The 20207-nt window shown below is 39.3% G+C and overlaps 1 protein-coding gene across 1 annotated transcript in view; it reads right to left on the reverse strand.

Moving 5' to 3' along the window:
• Positions 1–20207, reverse strand: part of LOC145208949 (putative E3 ubiquitin-protein ligase HERC1) — a 47917-nt gene that overhangs the window by 7453 nt on the left and 20257 nt on the right. The window contains exons 38-78 of the mRNA XM_080079194.1: positions 19658–19815; positions 19332–19425; positions 18878–19016; positions 18304–18504; positions 17867–17985; positions 17108–17336; positions 16069–16300; positions 15564–15751; positions 15294–15455; positions 14729–14955; positions 14131–14260; positions 13952–14065; positions 13582–13675; positions 13301–13385; positions 12526–12621; positions 11745–11837; positions 10883–11052; positions 10577–10675; positions 9976–10101; positions 9660–9742; positions 9466–9550; positions 9147–9363; positions 8502–8669; positions 7936–8038; positions 7751–7864; positions 7183–7315; positions 6535–6781; positions 6202–6401; positions 5938–6141; positions 5219–5377; positions 4960–5128; positions 4471–4622; positions 3976–4130; positions 3791–3907; positions 3414–3569; positions 2914–3039; positions 2443–2601; positions 2025–2216; positions 1175–1313; positions 923–1104; positions 301–456 (exon numbers count right to left, since the gene is read on the reverse strand). Coding sequence (XP_079935320.1) covers positions 301–456; positions 923–1104; positions 1175–1313; positions 2025–2216; positions 2443–2601; positions 2914–3039; positions 3414–3569; positions 3791–3907; positions 3976–4130; positions 4471–4622; positions 4960–5128; positions 5219–5377; positions 5938–6141; positions 6202–6401; positions 6535–6781; positions 7183–7315; positions 7751–7864; positions 7936–8038; positions 8502–8669; positions 9147–9363; positions 9466–9550; positions 9660–9742; positions 9976–10101; positions 10577–10675; positions 10883–11052; positions 11745–11837; positions 12526–12621; positions 13301–13385; positions 13582–13675; positions 13952–14065; positions 14131–14260; positions 14729–14955; positions 15294–15455; positions 15564–15751; positions 16069–16300; positions 17108–17336; positions 17867–17985; positions 18304–18504; positions 18878–19016; positions 19332–19425; positions 19658–19815 — 6172 coding nt within the window. The remainder of the gene's footprint in view (positions 1–300; positions 457–922; positions 1105–1174; positions 1314–2024; positions 2217–2442; positions 2602–2913; positions 3040–3413; positions 3570–3790; positions 3908–3975; positions 4131–4470; positions 4623–4959; positions 5129–5218; positions 5378–5937; positions 6142–6201; positions 6402–6534; positions 6782–7182; positions 7316–7750; positions 7865–7935; positions 8039–8501; positions 8670–9146; positions 9364–9465; positions 9551–9659; positions 9743–9975; positions 10102–10576; positions 10676–10882; positions 11053–11744; positions 11838–12525; positions 12622–13300; positions 13386–13581; positions 13676–13951; positions 14066–14130; positions 14261–14728; positions 14956–15293; positions 15456–15563; positions 15752–16068; positions 16301–17107; positions 17337–17866; positions 17986–18303; positions 18505–18877; positions 19017–19331; positions 19426–19657; positions 19816–20207) is intronic.

The raw sequence follows: 20207 nt of genomic DNA on the forward strand, positions 1-20207 counted from the left end.
TTTAGCTCTTCCGGCAGTTTTTTTTTTTTTTTTTATTGTAATATGCCAACGTTTCGATGTCCCATACGAAACACCTTCATCACATACGTTATGCCTGGCAGCAACAGTGTATTCATAAACTATACTGATTGACTGTCAATCAAAATATAGCTGTCAACCAAAGTCGTAGAAACGTTTCGACAGACGTCAACAAAATAAAAGTCTTAAAATTTGTGGTAAATTTTCCCTATAATTTCCTATGAAGTCTTATGTCCAGAAAAGTTAATCTTCAGTCAAAGTCATTCATATTTTATATCTCACCGAGCTGATCACGTGATTTTCGAGAGCACGAACTCGTTCAGGTATTTTCTTATTGGCAGTTGATCCGTGGCCCAATCGACCATAGTCTCCGTAACCAAATGTGAACAATTTGCCGTCTGAAGTCACCACAGCCGAGTGCTTAAAGCCGCACGCAACCTTCGAATGTATTTAACGATAAATCTGACTGTGTCAAAAATATTATTTTTTAGTTTATCGCTGCTCAGAATTGTGTCAATGAAGTGAACACACTTTTATGAAAATGCTTACCAGAATCAATTAAATACGCTCTCAAAAAAATTATTTACACATTTTAAAACTATATGTGTCTTATTCTTTAACAGGCAAACAACCCATAAAAAACTATACTATCGTCCATTTGCACTTACTATCGTCCATTTGCACTTACTATCGTCCATTTGTACTTATTTTACACAAAAACAGAGAGCATGTATACAATAGATTCAAGCTATTTTCCAAGATATCACTATTTTATTTTTAGAAGCCTGACTTTCAGAATGTATTTGTTCTCAAGGTCATTTATAAGGTTAATGTAAAATGCTCTGTAAGAACACTGGCAACACAATTCCAAATCATAAAAACAGTTCATATATAATCCAACCACCTGTGCGACTTCTTCACCCCTAAGTGCTTCAATCTGTCGCGGTCTTCGTTGCCTGTCGCTGTTTCCATGTCCCAACTTCCCATAATCACCATCACCCCACGAAAAAACTTCACCTGACTCGGTAAGTGCGATCGAATGCCCGTCACTGCCACAAGATGTCGCTAGCTGCTTTACCGCGAATCCTAAACAAGTCATTATGTGTAAGTAGTTTGTGTAAGTATGTAGAATGTGTACAAGCTCATAGAAGCTTACCTTGTAATGCTGATATGATTGTAAGTCGGTTAAGATCGTCTGAGTTTCCTTGACCCAACCTTCCATAACTTCCCTCACCCGTCGAGTAAACGCTACCTGTAGTTGAGACGATGAACGTGCAATTCTGACCGCATACAATCTGCAACAAACACCGAAATTTAGCACAATTTTTTGGTCGGTGCTGCCATTTTTACTGCCGTTGTTCGTCGCTAATAGTATAGATCAGTGGTTCCCAACCTTTGGTAAACCGTGGCCCCCTAAAAGTCACTTTTTGGCCTCGTGGCCCCCTTTAAGTAACCCTGAAGGACCTGTGGCCCCCTTGAAAAATGTAAAAGGCAATCTCGTGTTGGAATTCGGTACTAATTTCGGCTTTAAACAGGTCGAATAGAGTAACCAAGAATCCGTAATTGTGATAAACCTCACTGTCGACAAATAGTATGTGAAATAGTCCATTGAATTAGGGAATAAAGTTAAAAAGAAAATGGCTTTTAGTGAGTGTTTCTTGTGAATCTACACCCGTGGCCCCCCGGAACACAGCTCGTGGCCCCCCTGGGGGGCCATGGGCCCTGGTTGGGAACCACTGGTATAGATCAATAGGTTTATAAAAAACAAACAAAATTTGGAAACATCTTGAAGTTGAGCTATTTCATTAACACATGTATCAGAAAGTGTTTAAGATTGTCTCGCCCGTTTGTCTGACCCATTCGTGTTTGTTTGGGATGGCCTAATCTAATATGAATCCTGCTTGGGGCAAATTACAAAATCGTCGAAATTTGTTTTTGCAAGCCCACTGTGTAGCTACAACCTCACATAAATGTTATCACGATCCATTTACAGATAGCTAACTTACACTTTGTGCTTGCTGAAAGGATGGACCGTGTGACGGGGACAATGTGCTGCTGCCTGCGTCAGCCAACTGACCATGACGTCCGGCACCGAACAGATACGCGTCACACCTTCCACCGATCTGCCAATCATCGGGCTGCTCCTCGTACCACGTGACCAGCTGCTCGTCGACCTTCGCCGGCCACAAAGAGTTGTCCTGTGATGCAAATTATGTACGTGTAAAAATATGAGCGAAAAAGAACCTTTCCTAACATTTTTAAAGATTTTAAACGTATGTTAAAGGCAGTCAGACGCAGAGTCAATGTTTTACATTATTGAAAAATAACTCTATAAATCTGTATCGTGGCCCAGTGTAAAAGATTGTTCAAATACGACTTATTTTTCCAATCAATTTTTTTGCTAACACGTTTGATATGACTCACAATTGGGTCTGGTCCAACGATGACGTCATCGGACTCTTCCCGGAAATCTTCGGACAACTTTGTGCGACGAGAGATGGCAAGGATTGCACGCGATAACTTGTCGAAGTTTGCGAGCCACAACCAGTTGCCAATCGGCTGTTTTTCAACCGGATCACATATCTGTGTTTTACGGAAAAATAGGGTTTAGCAAAACTGGGAACAAAATGGTTAAAATGGTACAGGTTTTTACGCTTGGTCTAATACATATAATCTTATTTACTACATGAACCCATAAAATATATTTGTTTAATAATTAATTGTCGTTAAGATCATATACCTTCCAAACAACAGTAGATACAGTGTATATATTTATAATGCTGATGTAAGTTCATCTTCGGTTTTAGACATAAAGTATTCCCAGTTAATTATTTGTCTGTCTATTGGCCAACTTGTTAGGAGGTGTTTTACCATTTTTACAAGCTATGACTTTACCTTATGGTGTGGAGGGATTTTAGCAGTGTAACAAATCGTCTCGCAAAGTTCAAGTCCAACACTCAGAGCACACAGGCTCTGTAGAAACTCACTGAAAGTCAGTTGGTCTCCGCTCATCACACTAACCTACAATAGAAACGTGTAACTAAGCAAAAACAGTGGACGGGAAACACTTCGGCATTTTTTGTGCCATTTATAGTTCTGCCTGAGGTTTACATAATACACAAATTTGTGTCGACTATGTTTTCTCCATAAAATACCATTGCTAAGTGACATGAAGAAATCTTATAATGTACAAGTGGAATGAAAAATCTTAAAAAGATGTAATGCAAAAATTAAAAACAAATAAGAAATGTTAAACTGCTACGAAGTTTTTATGGATGCCTAAACGATATATTACAGATGATCAGCATTTCTTCGCCTAATGGGGTACAAAATGGTCAAGTGTTTCTTTTTCGTTTATGTTTTGCATCTTAGCATTTATTTTGGATGAAACTCACCTTTTCGTATTCATATTGATCGCGCAGCATGACTGGCAAATGGCGCAAGAAAACTTGAAAGCACTCGAGGTGATCAAAATGTACGAGACCTCGCTGCAGAAGCGTTTGGCGAGCTTTCGCGATCAGATGGTTACGAATCAACCAATTGTCACTGACCTGCGGTGGAAAAAATTGTCAACCTTGCTACCCCAAAAACGTGCAAATAAATCGACTTATACAGCTTAAAAACAATTTGGCGACAAATCGTTCATAAAAAGGCACTTAAACGTTAGTTAGTGATGCAATACCAAATGCAGTAAGAAATCTTAAATCGCTTCTTCAGACAGTTAAAAACACAAAACTGAAGGAACAGAGCACAGCTGTAACGACATACATACCGACAAAAAGGTGATGTCCTTTGTCTCCGACGATGAAGTCACAAGCAAATGGTCGTTTATCCACGTGACAGCGGTCACCTCCCCCTCACTGTCTCTACTCTGCAGAAGAGTCCCATCCTGCAAACAAATCAATGTAAAAATTGTAACAAATACATTTATTTATCGAGGGGTTCTAGTTTACTTACATTGAGAGACCAAATTCGAACTGTCCCGTTTGCGTCTCCAGTGGCAAGCAAGTAACCGGTGGGGTTGAATTCTGCAGTTTGGATAGCCGCGCCCGACTGAAAACTCTTCATTAGTTCACACTCGATAGGGGTCGCTAGAGAAGCGGTTGACGATTCTGAAAAAGATGTTATTGTGTTAACATTTACTTTGTAAAACAAAATCCCCTATTGTTAAACTGGTGGCCATTTCAAATATTTTATGGGCATTTATGCCAATGTTTTTAAAACATTTTGGAGAGCCAAGTTGAAAAAATAACTATAAACACAAAGGAATTACAACTGGATGAAACAATAAAATCCATTTTGTTCTGTGACGAATTTCGCGCAGTGAGAAAATTCTCACGATGTCAACCTGAAGAGTTTACACAGAGCCTTGTATATGGTTCGGTGTCTCATGTGTCTCGACCAGGAGCGAATCTTTAAACACAGCAGACTATATGAGAAGCTTTTAAGTACCTGCCACGTCGGACGCACTGCGTGATGACCTAGAGGTCTGTGTCTTATAGTTAGTACAGGGATCAGATGTTGTGCTTTTCAGTTCCGTACAAACACCGTCCTCGGTTGGTTGAGGTGTCGCCCATACGTGGATAGAACCGTCCTCGCTTCCACTGTTGCAAATACATGAAAAAGTCACAAAGTATCACGCATCAAAGTAGCAGGATTATGATTTTTGGATAAAAAGAAAATATCGCATTTTAAGTGTAATACGCAATGCAAAAGTAAATATTACAGGCAAAGTGAATTCGTGAAATCCATTCTTAATACGAGTACGCAATGTAGAAAAAAGGCCCGTTGGATTCTTTGCTTTCACAACGACATTGGAACGTTAAACGCAAAAAATGCAACAAAATGTTACTTATTTTTCGGCACACTTAATATTAAACTATTGATTCATAATACAGTTAAATGCGCAGTTGTTGTATGGAAGGCCATAAAGTTACTTACATGGCCAGCATCAGTCGCGGGTTGTGGGACTTCCCCAGAGCGCTGCACCATGTCACCGTTGAGACGACAGCGTCATGGCCGAGCGAGTAGTCGTCATGCCAACTGTCGCCGTGGAGATGCCACAACTTTACGGTGGGTTCGTCGGCGACTTGAGCAGCCAGAATATTTCCTAAAATCAGGTTAAAAATGCTGCATCTTAAAGCTGGACAGAATTTTGGTTAAAACTACATTTGCTTTGTTTACAAAAATAAATCCATACCTGTGGGGTCCCATTCGAGATGTCGAACTTTCGACTGACACGCATCAATGGTGGCCACGTGACGCTCGTTGTCACGCATGGCTAGCAACACCTTACCATCATCAAAGCCAATAGCGAAAGGTTGTTCCTCGTGAAACCACGCCAAGCTAGTGACACTTACTGCAAACAAAAATACAATGTATAGGAATAGGTTGACCTAAACCAGCATTCGAGGACTCGGTGTTTGTTGCAGCATAATACTCGGCAACCGCGATCAAAATTTACTAAACGTACACACAGAAAAACATTGATTATTTTTAAAAAGATTCATCAAGCATTCGGTGAGTCTGTTCGTCCAACATTATCGTTTTCGACAGTACCTAACGCAAACAGTTATTTGCTTTAAAATAATGATTGTAACCAGTGTTTTTTTAAGGTGTTTTGGGGGACCGAAACGGCAAATTTCTCCAGCGGTTTCCCAAAATTAAAATTTAAATACCAAAAAAGCAAATATGGCTATGTTTTGGTATTTAAATGAAACACTTGCGGTCTCTTAAAACTACTTAGCGGTCACCCAAACCAAACCTTAAAAAAAAAACTGACTGTAACTAACTATCATGTCATGTTACCTCGAGCATGATCTGTCAAGCACTGTACTTTTTGATACCTGAATTTTTTTCATGTTTGCAAAAGCGGTACTCATTACGATCCACAGCTACATACACTAAATCAAAACTTACCTCCAGGTCTTGAGCAGCAATGCAGTTCGCTACGATGAAACGTGGAAGCGTCAAATGCGTCAAGAATCGCGACAGTTCCGTTGCCTCTTCCGATCAACAATGAATCAATTCCCGTCCCTGGCATTCCCTCGACCACACCACGCTGTTGAGGCCACGTCATCGCCGTCACTAGATGGGGCTGTGGGTCGTTGTAAGCATTGCTTCCTATTCGTAATAATGAGCTTTAGTAGAAAATCAGTCTCTTTGCAGATAGAATTACTTTACCTGAACTTGGCATGACCTCGACCACGTGATCGATGGAAGCGGCGAAAAACTTTCCACTGGCGTTCCAACAACCGTTTCGCATCACTGATCTCTCGTCGTCACGGCAACCCTGGTGGGTAAAGGCACGCTCCAGTTGGCAACCACTTGATGACGCCACAGGGTCCGGGGCGCTCCACAATCGCACAACTAGGTCGTTGCCCCTAGTAACAAACATGTTTTAGTTAAATCTTTCTTCACAATCATAGCAACATTTTATGGTAAAGGCTAAAGCATACACAAAAAAGTAAAACTACATGGTTAGCATTTTAATAAGACTTTCCATCATATACTTACGTGGTAGCAAGCAACTTTTTCCTTCGATGCCACAAACATTTGTTGACGGCACTTTCGTGAGCTCTAACGCTTCTCGATGGACAGACGGGTATCCCACAGCAAGCGTCCTTGGCGTCTGCCTCGCGCTCACTTAAAATCCCTGATGACAAAGCGGCCAATAGATGGTGCAAGGCCCAGCGGCGGACTGAGGTCGTCACGTGACCACTAAGGCAGCAAGCGGCAAGAGCATCAAGCAGCTTCACAAAACCTGTCGCCAGATTTACAGTCAACACACAGGAAGAAAGGTTTCAAGTTACGTAAGGTTATTATTATTGTTATTATCGTGGGTATTGCTCAACATGCCTGTGTTGAGCCACGAGATCAATCCTACCAATATTCTGCTTTCTTACATCAAACAAAACAGTACACTAAAGGCCCTAATTTTTCGGCAGTTAGAGTGTTTATTCGTCTTTGCCTCTTAACTTTGACTTTTTTGCGTGGTTTAATTAGGACTCGGTACATTCACTATAATTGCATGTTACTATTGTTGAATGCCATTATGTAAGATCATCAAAATGTGGCATTATATCACACAAGTCTACAGAAAACTGAAAATGGTTAGCTTTAATACAGGTCAAAAACCAAACAATGGAAAACGATTTGCAGCACCTTGGTTGAATTCCTTCTTGTTGTCGACAGTAAGTTTGGCTTGTGTGAGCAAACCAGCGCATGATTTGGTGACCATGAAATCCACACAATTGTCGTCGATCGCTGTCAGACCAGTAGCAGCTGATAGTAAATCCTGATATAAAACATGTATGTTAGTCCTTACGTTAAACCAGCTATATGAACTGGTACTAGCAGAAAATCATTTATATGATAAATGTAGTCTTGTGGTAGATGCCCAAAGACAACAAAACAATAAAAACAGTATGCCTTTTCAATGAGAACGGCTACAACTGTTGATATAATTTTTTTTCATGTAATTAGGCTTTTTAGGATTTGGATTCGACGTCCATTCTTCAATTATAGTATGGCTCATGGTCAAGTGCATGTAGTATAATTTTTACTGGCCGGCCTCATAGACTCTCTGCAAATGTAAACAGTCTCCAAACTTTTCTACAGGAAATACAATATAACCGTGGCCAATTAGCAGCACAAAATGGCTATATTACTCCCTAAGGGTTACTTTGGAAAATGATAGTTTTATCCATTCAGAAAAATATACGATTCTTACTTTCACGCAGCTTTCGACCAGCAAGTTATAAGTCGCAATATCTTTGGACGCCAGCACAGCAACGATGTTCTGCACACACGTGATGTAAACGCAGCCAACCGTATCTCTCTGATCCTAGACGTTAAACAGCACATTACCAAACTGTACAATACACAAAACGCACAGGGCAGAAAATAAACAAAAACCTTGTCCCTAGCAGTGAAGTTGGCAGTGTTGAGAGCAGAAGAATCCGGTTGAATGTTGGTGAGAACTCCGGTAACAGCCAGTTTCATAAGCTGAAGTAACGTCCTAAAAGTTTTTTGGAAATTATTTATTTATTAATAAATTCCACCCTATTCAATTCAGGCACATTTCGATCACTTTATAGTTTTATACAAAGTATAAAACTCTAAAGTATGAACGTTTGGATGGACTGTGGTTAAACCGCTGGGTCATCCGGGGTCAAACTTGAGGAAGATCAGCCTAGGACAACTAATTAACCTGTGTAAAATAAATTTAAAGCACACTTTCTTGAACAAACGCTTGGAACAAACCAGCGTAAGACAGAAAAATTACGGACAAAAACAATATGCGTCCCCTTCAAGAAGGGGGACCCATCATTGTATACAGGACAAGAACAGATTCGTACATGGAGTTGAAGAGTAGAAACTAGATAGATTGTCGTGTATTTTTAAATGCTATATTCCTACACAAGACTTTGACCACGAATTACAACACTCATCAATTCAAAAACCTCAGTTCCTTCACTTACTTGATATCGTTTAGTCCGAGGGCTTGCAGCGACTCAATGACGTCACGTGAGTCTTTGTTCACCGACAAGATGAGAAGGAGACGAGCAACTATGGATCTTGAAACTAGAACTCGTGATTCTTCGTACAGACGACGTGCCTGATCCATCCTCTCCTCGTCACTGGAGGCGCTACATGGACAAATAATAAAAACAACGTAGTGTTCAAACAAACACAAACACAATCTTCAAACTGATCCAGGGGTTAAAACTAATTAAGGAAGTTAAAAGGTTGAAAAATAAAAATATATGTCCTGTGAACCGACAACACAATCATCCAACATTGCAGTTTTTAATAGTAGAGTAAACCTCGGTTAATCCGGAACCGTTTGGACGAAAAAGTTTGACCGCATTAGGCGAAAATTCGGACTAACCAATGTCGATTAGTTTAAGCCTTACCACATTACAAATCATTTGTACCTTAAGTTTTGTCCGAATTATGCGAAGATCCGGATTAATGGAACTCGGTTTAACCGAAGATTACAAATATTTATATCTGTCTATATATCGATCGTCTGTTTCTTTAAAATGTGTTTCCGTAACAAATGATCAAGTGTTTTTTACAACCTAATCCACTTACAAACTAAAAAGTTTTTTTTTCATTCTCACCCAATAGTTTTTTGCAGCAGTGTCGTTTCTTCGTCTCCCTCCTCGTCCGCTTCACGCCTGATCGGTGTCACGTGGTCGTCGTTGCGCATGATCGCTTTGGTGCCGAGCGGGTCAGAAGATTCAAACTTGACCGGATGCGGGTTTTGCTCGTTGAAACCGAACATACCGATAAGGTCGCCAAAATGACCAGACGACAAACTTGCACTTACTGCCGCTTCTACAAAGAATAAGAAACTTTCCAAGTTGTATAAGAATTGCATAGCTGTATGTGTGAAGTGGCAACTAGTGTGAAATTGAAACAAGGTAAATTGGAAACTACCTTTTGCCTTGCGACTCATGGAGGAAATGTCGATGACCATTCGAGTAATTTCGCTTCCTTCTTCCTCGTTGGACGTTGTTGTCATCTGGGAAGTAACAAATATTATCACATTGAAATGTCGTTTTAACCAATAGCAACAACACACACGTTCCAGACAATGACAAATGTTTACAAAATCATGAAGATCGACTCACTAATGGTTGGTTCTCGTCTGGTGAGATTTCAACGTCATTTAGAGTCAAGTCCAAGGGTCGAGGAGTTTGTTCACCGTCGTTGTCTGCAAGGGAAAGAACACGTTATTTCTTAAATTGTTAAGCAATCCAAGAATAATTTGTCCACAAAATCCTGATACCAAACCAACAAAAAAGTATATTTACGAGCCTTTTGGGGGCTAGTCGTATTTTTTAACATACAAAAAACGCTGCAAGGACCAAAACCAATAAAAGTTTACACTCATTCAAAAGGTATAAAATAACAGAAGTGTTCGGGAAAAAAGTCTTGCGTCCAAACCTTCGTTAGATAGATCCCAGTCTTCTTCGTCACCCGTCAGTGGATGGTCAATCATCCATGACGTTAAGATTTCTATCTCGCGTGCTGTGTTAATGCGCGAATCCTGCTGTGATCGATTTCCAAGTTCTAAAAAAAGTCAAAATTGTTTGCGATCCGTAATCAAGCATACATGGAAGCGATTTTGTGCTTAAAAAATGAAACACATAACATTTTATCCCATCAGTCCCAGTTGTAGTAGAAGAATATGTTTTAAAATGTTTAGGGATGTGCCAAAACTGCCAATGTTCTGTTTGATCGAGCACCGAGCATCTCACTTTAATGCATTAAAAACAGCGATGCTCGGTACCGAGTACTCGGGTTCTGGCTCGGCTCGGCCCATCCCTAAAAATGTTGGTGTCTTACATATGCCTTTTTGTTGTACGAATGATTTGCCACAATACACATCTCGTAAAAGAGATTCGAAAAATAGTTTCAAAACATCTGATATCGCCAACCTGTCTGTCAACAAGGGTTACCATGTTTGCAAGACTTTACACAAGTATTAGGGTAGTCTCATCGGTTCTTTGTCTTGGTAACGCTCCAGTCCAATATATTTACTTACCGGATTCACGATAAGCTCTGGCAATATGATGAGTCCAGAAACCCATCTCTAGTAGTTGTTGCATAACAGTAGGAGAAATCGGTGGATCCGTATTATATTCTACAAAAAAAACATGAATTGGTAGTAAATGGTCTGTTCACGAAACCCGAGTTTGGTTTTGACAAATCCTTTTAAACAATTTAGTAAATTTTGTGGTTAGAGGTAAAATATGTAATGGAAAATAAACGGGTGAAACTTTTATTTTTAAAATTCCTATTTGCAACAGAGCCTAAAAAAAACTTTTAATGTTCCAAAACTGTCACGCACGTGGTGTGGTGATGGCACCGGTGGCAGTGGCAGTCGAGGTAGTTGTCGATGTGGCACTTGTGGCAACTGTCACTGAACTTCCTTGCTGAGATTCATTTGTGGAAGTCGCAGAGTCGACTGGTGGACTCCCGGGGCGAAGACGAGACGATTGTCCCATCCTGACAGCTAACCTGTTTTCAACAATATAGTTTATTAACAATTACAAAGGAAATCCGCTTCACCACGTGATGTGCTTAATTGCACAGGAATAGTAAACCTCAACGTAGGAACCATTTGATAAAATCCACCAGTTAATCGCATAAAAAAGTAATTCCGTAACAAATTTGGCACATCAGTTATGCGATTGACCAGACTCAATTGTATCTCAGATAATGGACAGATTGTAATAAAAAGGGGTAACTTGTCAGCATTTGAAACGTTGAAGTGATTCATCGCGTAAAAAAAAGAATTTTAACGTCCTTATGCTACAAACTACACTTGTGTAATCCTAACATTGCTCACAGAATTAACGTGTACATACTTAAGCCTGAAAGTAAATCAAAGCAATAAGTCCTAACGATTTTAAGATAATCGTCAGTCCTTAAATTGGTGTGTTTTGAAAATGGTGCAGGAGCGTCACACATACAGTGTGAGTACCAGCAGGTATAAGGAAGTACACATTAAGTTACCTTTGTTTGAATAGTATCTTGCATATATGAAACAAAACAGAAAAAAGCGAGCTAAAACATGGATTTTACCATTCTAACTGTGACAGTAATACAGCTACATTTAGCTTCGTTTTACTACTTTAATTTTTACACTTAAAAGTGACAAACGTAGAAACATTTTGCTGTGCAAAGCAAATGTGAAAAGGGTGTTTTACCGTCGGCGAATGAGCCGAGTACCAGACGATCTAGAGGCTTGTACCGACCTCAAGTATGACGCGTCGTTCCCACCACTCCGCTGTTCGTCGTTTCTGTCAAATATCAACACAATCACACATGGAAAAAAGCGCAGTGTTTCCTAAGTTTGGGATTGAGCTAAAACTGCTTGGCGATTCATGGAGTTTTAAGTTTCAGTGAAAATCATAAATTTAATTCTAATTGCGCTGATAGTTGCTACGCATTTAAATAATGAATGCTCATTCGTGTTTTTTTTTAATCAACCATGCATATGAAGCCAAAACACTAACACCAAACTCCATGGCCGTTTCATTGTTAGCCGTAATGATCAAAGTTATTTGCATAACATGATGAACGATTGACAATGATTTTTTTAACTAAATGATGTAAAAAAATGTTTCAGCAACAAATCATATGGTAAGTGATAAGTAATATAAGTTCTTGTGACTTGTTGGTGACCTTCAAGCATGACATACGTGTGAAGGCAAAACTATAGTTAAGCCGTAAAACACATTACATGTTTGCTTAAGCTAACTAGAAATGACAAAACATACAATGAGCTGAAAATTGACCTTATATATTTGCTACACCGATTTTTTTTGTCTCAATCCCTCATACTAAATTCCCCCAGAGTCTCTGGTGACTCGTGATTATATAATATACTACACATAAGCTTAGTTAAAACTTGAGCTTAAAACTGGTTAAGGTTAGAAACAAAATCACGACATGAAAACTGAACAAAGCAACACAAAGTTTCAATGCCTGTTGTGGCGACTTGTGTGTGGCGGACGTCTGTGCGCACTCCTGTACACTGGACCCACTGACGGATGCATCCCCAAAAGCTCAAAATCCATGCCGCTAAACACAAGAACACAAGATGGCAAATCAAAAGCTGAAGCATGCACGTGCCGCCACGTCTGCTTCGAGACTACTGGAAGCCATATAAATTAAATAGCGAAAAATATATGCATTAGCGAAAGAGATGCAGGGTACGCTTAGGACCAGTTTTCGTAATTTAGTGTAACTATCTAAGTAAAAATGCAATTCTTTTTTTGTGAGAAAAGCAAGGAATGCAATACAACTTAAAATGTTAACATATTTCATAATACTAACGGTATGAATCTCAATTGTAATTTTTGTGTAACTATGAAACGTACAAATGCACTTATTTTTTATTACAAAAGAAAGGAATGCAATACAACTTAAAATGTTAACATTTTATAACATTAAGGCTGTTTGGGAGCTAAACTATACTCGTAGTAGTTGTAACTCTTCAGGCCTGGTCAAATTCTTGAACAATATGTGACAATACTGATAAAAACTTATGCAGTATAGCGCAATATATAAATCAGCCATAACGCAAAACGTATCTGTTCGCGATTTTACATACTCGTTTACTTAAGTATGCAAAAAGGTAATGCAAAAATGACTAACTTTAATCGTTAGGCATTTTACATGTCAAAGAGCAATCAATCAAGTTTTTAAAACAGATGCGTTAAATGTAAAATGAGCACTATAATACATGCGACCAACATACCCAAATATTGAGGCTTGGTCGTTTAATTCCTCTGTGAAAGTTGAGGTGGTAGATTCGGTTGTGGCCGAGACAGATTGCTGAGTGCCTTTAAACAAAGAAATAACTAAATTGTTGCGGTCATGAAACATTAAACAGATGTTTGCCGTATGGGTCAAATGGGGTCATTTGGTTTATCCAAAGTTTATTGTTTTTACTTAAACCAATGTTGACAATTTTTTGGGAATAGAATAGTAAACAGCACACAAACTTTAGTTTTACCGAAATGGCCGTGTATTTCTTACCGTTAAGTGGAAGGTTGTCAGTAGTTTCGTCTTCAGTGTACATAACCTTGTATTCCAATCCGTTTTTATCACGAATTATTGCATTTGCTGACATCTGAGCACAAAAACACATTATCAAAACTAAGGTCAGTTGTTTAAAAAAATGATAAAACTGTTCAACCTAAACCATTTTAAACAATTTTGTTCGGCAGCACGATTACAACGGAGCCAAACTAACTACAACTTTACCAACAAACAACATTATTTTTTTGGCAAAAATAATTACATTTTATAACCGAAGCTTCGGCATACTTTGTATCTTTACAAGAAGTAGAAAAAAAATTCACATATGCATGATCTGACAACAAAAAATAATGAATCTAAAAGTTACCTTTAACAAAAGTGCGAAGGAGCGTTGCAAATCCAGTGCGTTTCCATGGTGACCTGGTTGAATTGCGTGGCCAATGACACACGACATGACTCGACGGACAACGTCCTTCAGTTCCTAAAACAAAACATAAACGTATTTGAAAGTTTTCATTATTGCCATTTTGTATCCGATGTTTGTACCTGCACGGATTCTTCGTTGCCCTCATCGGACGCGGTGCTAGTTTTGGATGAGATCGAGCTTGTTTCCACTTTTTCGTTCGTTTTCGGATCGGAATCAGGCGATTTTGTGGCAAGAACAATTTCGGTGTATCTTAAAAAAACGTAAAACCAAGTTAGAATTTCCAACGCTGTGAACGCTAAAAAAGGTTTGAAACCTCTATTGACATGTCGCAAACATATCTTTTTCGCATTCCTTTTCCCCTGTCCCTTAACTGACAAACAAACTACAAAACTAATTTTTGTTCATATAATTTGCATAAAACTACCGTATTGCCTCTCTAAGAACTGTTCCTAGGGGGTGCGGGGATGCTTGTATAAAAATTAAATTACAATGGTTTTGTTATTTAAGCAATTACAGAAGGGGGTGCAAAAATTGGTTGGTGATTTGAAAGGGGTGCAGCAAGGATAATGGTTAAAAAGCACTGCTCTAAATAGACAAGGTTGCAAATTCGACACTGGAAGAATTTTGGCAAAGAAAATGATGTGTTTGTAATGTCCATTCGTGATTGGGTCCGCTGATGACATTGCAAACAAGCAAAAGCGCAGAATCAAAAATCACCTGCTGCTTGTGAAAAGATTCTCTAGTGCAGAAAGAGCGGACGATCTAATCGCCTCCACACAAACATTCCACCATTCATCACGCTTCGTCGTTTTCGGCTCCGTGCTAGCACTGGCCGTGTTGCACGATTGGTTCTCGTTGCTGACGTCATCGGTGACGCGGTTTCCGTATTCTCCGTCGATCACGTGAGCGATGTCGGCGTCCAATTCTTTCTCAAGCTCCTCTTTCTGTAAAAATGACCACATGAGGCGCTGTAAGCAAACTGAATCAGAACATAATATCGTACGAGCAACGCCAAAGGCAGTATAAGTTTATGTGCATGCGGTGGAAAATGACAAGAGATTTAAACAATTACAATTTTCTAGCCTATGCTTTGCCACATGAGAATACTTGGAAGACCGACTTGATTCGGTAAAACGCCTTGAATGGGCCTGGCGTAATCCAATTAGATTGGAACAAGGACGAATTTTATGACCTAAGTGAATTACGGCAAAGCCTCATGTCAGCTATAAAGGCGAAGTAATTTTGCAAATTCAAAGCATAAAACAAAAAGTAAATATTTTACCGGTTGGTCTCGTGGCTTTTGCTTCTTTTTCACGTCCCAGATTCCTGACAAGCTGCAGAGAGCTTCAAGAACTTGTGGTTTAAGCAAAGGAAAGTCCGACATGTGAAATGGGGCGACTCGTAGCGGTTCCAAAGACGACATGTAGCAGTCACTCTGTGGGGTCTGAAAAAAATAAGGTACCTGCAGGTATCTATAAACTATTCACTAGAACTGAAAAATAGTTACACACAACTAACAGGTGTAAACACTGCAAACCGTTAGTAAACTCACGTCGGTCGCGTCGTCCCACTGCACTCTCAGTTTGCTGTCGTGTGTCATGCCGAGTAGAACACCGGTTCTCGACGATCTCAACACTTTACACCTTCCTCCCAACCTCAGTCCATCATCAACACCAGATATCACAGCAAGGGTCGGGTAAACACGCCACATGAGGTCGCGCTTGCCTTCACTGTCCAAGTCTAAAATAACAGTTTTTTTTCTTCCATATTGTTTTTCAAGGTTTAGTCAAAAAGTTTTCATTATTCCTGAATTTATGTTTCAAACAGATTCACTGGCTGTTTTTGACGGATCTCTATTTTATGCAACTAAAACATCCATTTTATTTGCGATAAATAAATAATGTTTCTTATTGTGTCACTGAACGACCTATACCTATTTAAAAGCTATGTGGTAATTGCAATTTTTGCGCAAACGCCCTGCTATCTTTTCAAAAATGTCGAGACGTACCTCGATCTACAAACTTGTAACCAAGACATTTTAAGTTTTTACAACTGACCTTTAAAAACGTCCGCACTCTTTCCGTCTTCTGACCCTTCGCTCTTTCTTGATAAAATCTTCGGAAGTTCACTTAATCGAGTTGCCATGACGTCGGTGATGACGTCATGCCATCGCGCGTCAGCACACACGTGCAGCTCGCGGACAAGTTGTACAGCAGCTTGGGACAGAGCGGAGTGAACGGGGGCACAGACAGGGTCGCCTGTTGATAGGTTCTGTCCACTGCCAAGACTCTGTGAATTGCCAGATATAAGAGTTTAACAGTCTAGTACAGTGGTTCCCAACCAGGGGGGAATTTGGTAATTTGTGGGGGGAAATTTGTGTCACAATATTAGTCTCTTACTGGTTGTCTGTGCTATGTGTTTTTGCTGCATATGCCTTATATGAGCTGAGAAAAAGAAAGTTCTCGTATAATCGATATAATCGAGAGTTAATTTCTGTTCTTAGAATTACATTAAAATGTTAATGTAATCGATATTTAGGCAAACTAAATTTGTAGGGGGGGGAATTAGATTTGAATGTCGACTAAAAGGGTGCACAGGACAAAAAAGGTTGGGAACCACTGGTTTAGTGGGTGTAAGTGTTATTGAAGCACCATTTTGCGAGACGTTTACAAAATGTGCATATCAGAGTTATAAGTCGGGCCGGGTTCGTTTTTTTAACAAACGGGCTTGATTTGGGCCTGAAATTTATTCTGTGTCAGTAATTTTCAAAATATAAATCACCCAGCTAAGTAGCTAAACCAAATGCCCAATAGACCTAAAACGTCTTATTTATCCTATTGTCTATTATTGTCCATTGTGTATGTTTTCTTGAATATAGGCCTGTCAATCAAACTTTTGAGCCTAAACGGACTTCTCAAAAAAGATTCGGGTTGGGGCCGGGCTTCAGACTTGTACTTTCGGGTCCCGGCCGGGTTTAGACTCGAAATTCGGGCACGCTTACAACTATATCTGAAGCCAACAGATTTTCAAGTTGGTAATCACAACTCATTACAATAAAGCTTGAAATAAACTGAATTACACAATATAAAGTATTACCTGGAAATCAGATATCTTGACTTGTTCGTTCGGGCTGCTGCTATAAAACATAACACATGGATAGAGTTCGGAGCTCGGGTCGACATCTCGGAACGCGACTTCGGGTTCGGCCCCGTTTAATCCGAAACTCAGTGTTCGCTCAACCGCGTCCAATACACACGTGACCACGTCACCTTTGCTGAAGCTGGAAAACTGATGAGTCAGCTCACCATTGTGGTACAAGTTGCCGCTGTAAAAATAAAATGAAACACTTTTTTAAGCTTGCTCAATGTCAATCAGGTAATTTAGGGTTGGGCAACCTTTTAAACCCCGCGTGTTAATTTACATTTTATTTCAAAAAGGTAATAATTCATCTGCCAACGTTTTGTGTTCGAAGTAGGTTTGTATGCGCTAAAATAAACAGCAACAAGAAAGCAGACAGATTCGTACGCGTAGTTTTCGATACTACTACATCATAGCAAACTAAAAACAAGCAACGTAATAATTGTTTCATCGTGGTATATGCAATGCGATAATTACAGGCAGCATTTTCATCGCGTTGAATCGTGGTAAATACGTGAAAGCATTTTCATTGGTCATTCCATCGTGGTAATTCATTGTGGTGATTGCATTGTGATACAGATTTAACCGTAACTGCAAATAATGCAATGAGGAATTTCAAATCAATCGTGATGCGCTTAACTGGAATTTCGGATAGTGCGAATAAACATGTTAACATCTTAACAGTGCTATTTTTTAAATAAAAGTCGTTTGCTTCACCTGTAAGCTCGATACAACCACATGTCAGGAGTCGATCTGTGACTGATGTCGGTCACTGGAAACCGGGAAACTCCCACACAAGTACCCTCGTTTCCCTGAACTTCGTTCATGATGGTAAACTGTCAGCAAAAGCAAAACATTGTGTAGTTTAGACTTGATGCAAAGCCAAATCACAGTGCACAATCTGAAATCAAGCTTTAAGTTTGCCGCAAGCCATTATTTGGTGTTCGGTGCACAGAAGGTATTAAGTTTTTAAAACATTACAAAAGCATTGAGTCAATAAATGAACTTTTACAACGTTGCCACAAGCGGACATTTAAGTTTTTTGAATAAAACAAACGTCGCAGATTATTGCTCTTGCTGTAACATGACATGTTATACAACAGTACATAGCACTTTTTCAAGCTCAAACAAATACATGTTCCTATTTTTTTCACCTTCCAACGATAACAGCCGTGTGCGACACCAAATATGGTCATTCCGTATCCACGTCCTCCACTGGAGTGCACCAGAGTGTGTTTATCAACGATAGAACAGCACGAGCATTTCTCAGGGTCGAACGAAAAGTCGTTGACAAATGAAAGATCGTTGTTTGCGTTCTCGGGCAATTCACTTTCAGTCGTTGCACTCGACTGCTTCTAATGAAAAAGTGTTTTCAGAAGCCGAATATGTAAAGTTATTTGCAGCAAAATGACGTAATAAAACGGGGTTGTTGTTAAATTATGTTTTAAATTTGCAGTCGTAGGTTTATCAGCAAGTTGTTTTTTTATACTGTGAAGTTTCTGCAAAACCGTAAAGCCTTTGGTAATTTACCGACGCGCAAGCATTAAATGTACGTTGAGATTCGGATCAAAATGGTTGTAATCCTATTTCAAAATGGTTGTAATCCTATATTCACGGAAAGACTATGTGAAAGTTTGTGACATAACAAATACAAAACTCTGTATTCGAATCATATGAGGTCCCTAATGGACAAGCAGATTCAATGTATAAAACCGAAATTAAACTGACCTCGTCCTTTTTTTCTGCTTCTTTCTTTGCTGACAAAATTTCGGGACGAAGTTTCCGGTGTTCACGTGCAGGTAGCGACACCCAGTGGGCGCGTGCGGCAATGTCCATCAAACACGTCACCACCTCTGACGTGTGCGCCCTACAAACCACAGTCCAAATATCAGAAAAAAGTTTTACCAGATATAACTTATAGTCTGTGCTACTAATTAAGACCAGGTAATTTTCTTCCTAAAACTAAACATGGGTATTCGAAAAGCGCACTCGATTCTTTGAAACGTAACATTTCTACAGATAAAAACAAAACTAAATTTCCAGAAACTGTACAAAAGAATCACTCTGTGGGGGCAAGACATTGACACACTGACAGCTATCAACTATTTCAAAACTTTTGCAAACAGCACATCAAGATTTAGACAAAAACGAGTTAGGCCTTTAGACTTTTATGCCAACTAACTTGTTGTTGTCGTCTTCGTTGAAACTAGGAAGTATAGCACTGAGTAAATGAAGAGCCAGGAGACGTGTTCGTAAATTGCGAATAACCGCTAATCCTGGAAACATAAATTTGATTGTGATCCAAACGAAACTTCTTTGGAAAATAAACAGTAGCGCATCAGTTGTTTCGCTAACCTAAAGCAACCAAACCACAACAAAACCTTTCTTACATTTTGCCTGGTCAAATTAGGTGTGCTTTTAGTGATTTAAGCAAATTCATTTGAGAAATTTCGTTACACATCAATTAAGAATAACAAGTATAATATGCTTTAAATTCCAAAAACCTACCTGGAGCCTTAAGTTGGCATGCGACACCCAGAAGCGTCTTGACCCAATCCCAGGTGGCCAGCATTTTACACATGGTGTCGCTAGAGATAAGTAAGCGAACAAAGACGAGATTGTCGCCCAATGACGCCTCTAGTGGTCGGTATTTGCCTTGGCTTGCTCTGAAATTAGAAGGTTTAAATATAGAAGACATTGCAAATACAATACGGCTAGAATCAAAGGTTATCAAAACCATCATTGTGGTTCACCAAATATCTCATTAAAACCAGTCTGTTTTTGAATCGAGCCAGTAACCAAGATATTTGGCCAACCACTCTTGCAGGCAAAAAACGTACACAAACTTATTACGTTTTGACACACTTTAGCTGTACTTTTTCTATTTTAATATTTTATTCATATACGTATTACTCTATTATATCACAAATCTGAAGCAGGTTTTACTCCTAATAGATGTTTTAGTTACACAAAGCCCCAAATTCCACCAAATATCCAAAAACACAAATACACTTAAACAACCAACAACAATGAGGTCCAGTTCAGACAACCTTTAATC

The sequence above is a fragment of the Phallusia mammillata genome, chromosome 1 (assembly GCF_965637545.1).
Source record: "Phallusia mammillata chromosome 1, kaPhaMamm4.hap1.1, whole genome shotgun sequence".
NCBI lineage: Eukaryota > Metazoa > Chordata > Ascidiacea > Phlebobranchia > Ascidiidae > Phallusia > Phallusia mammillata.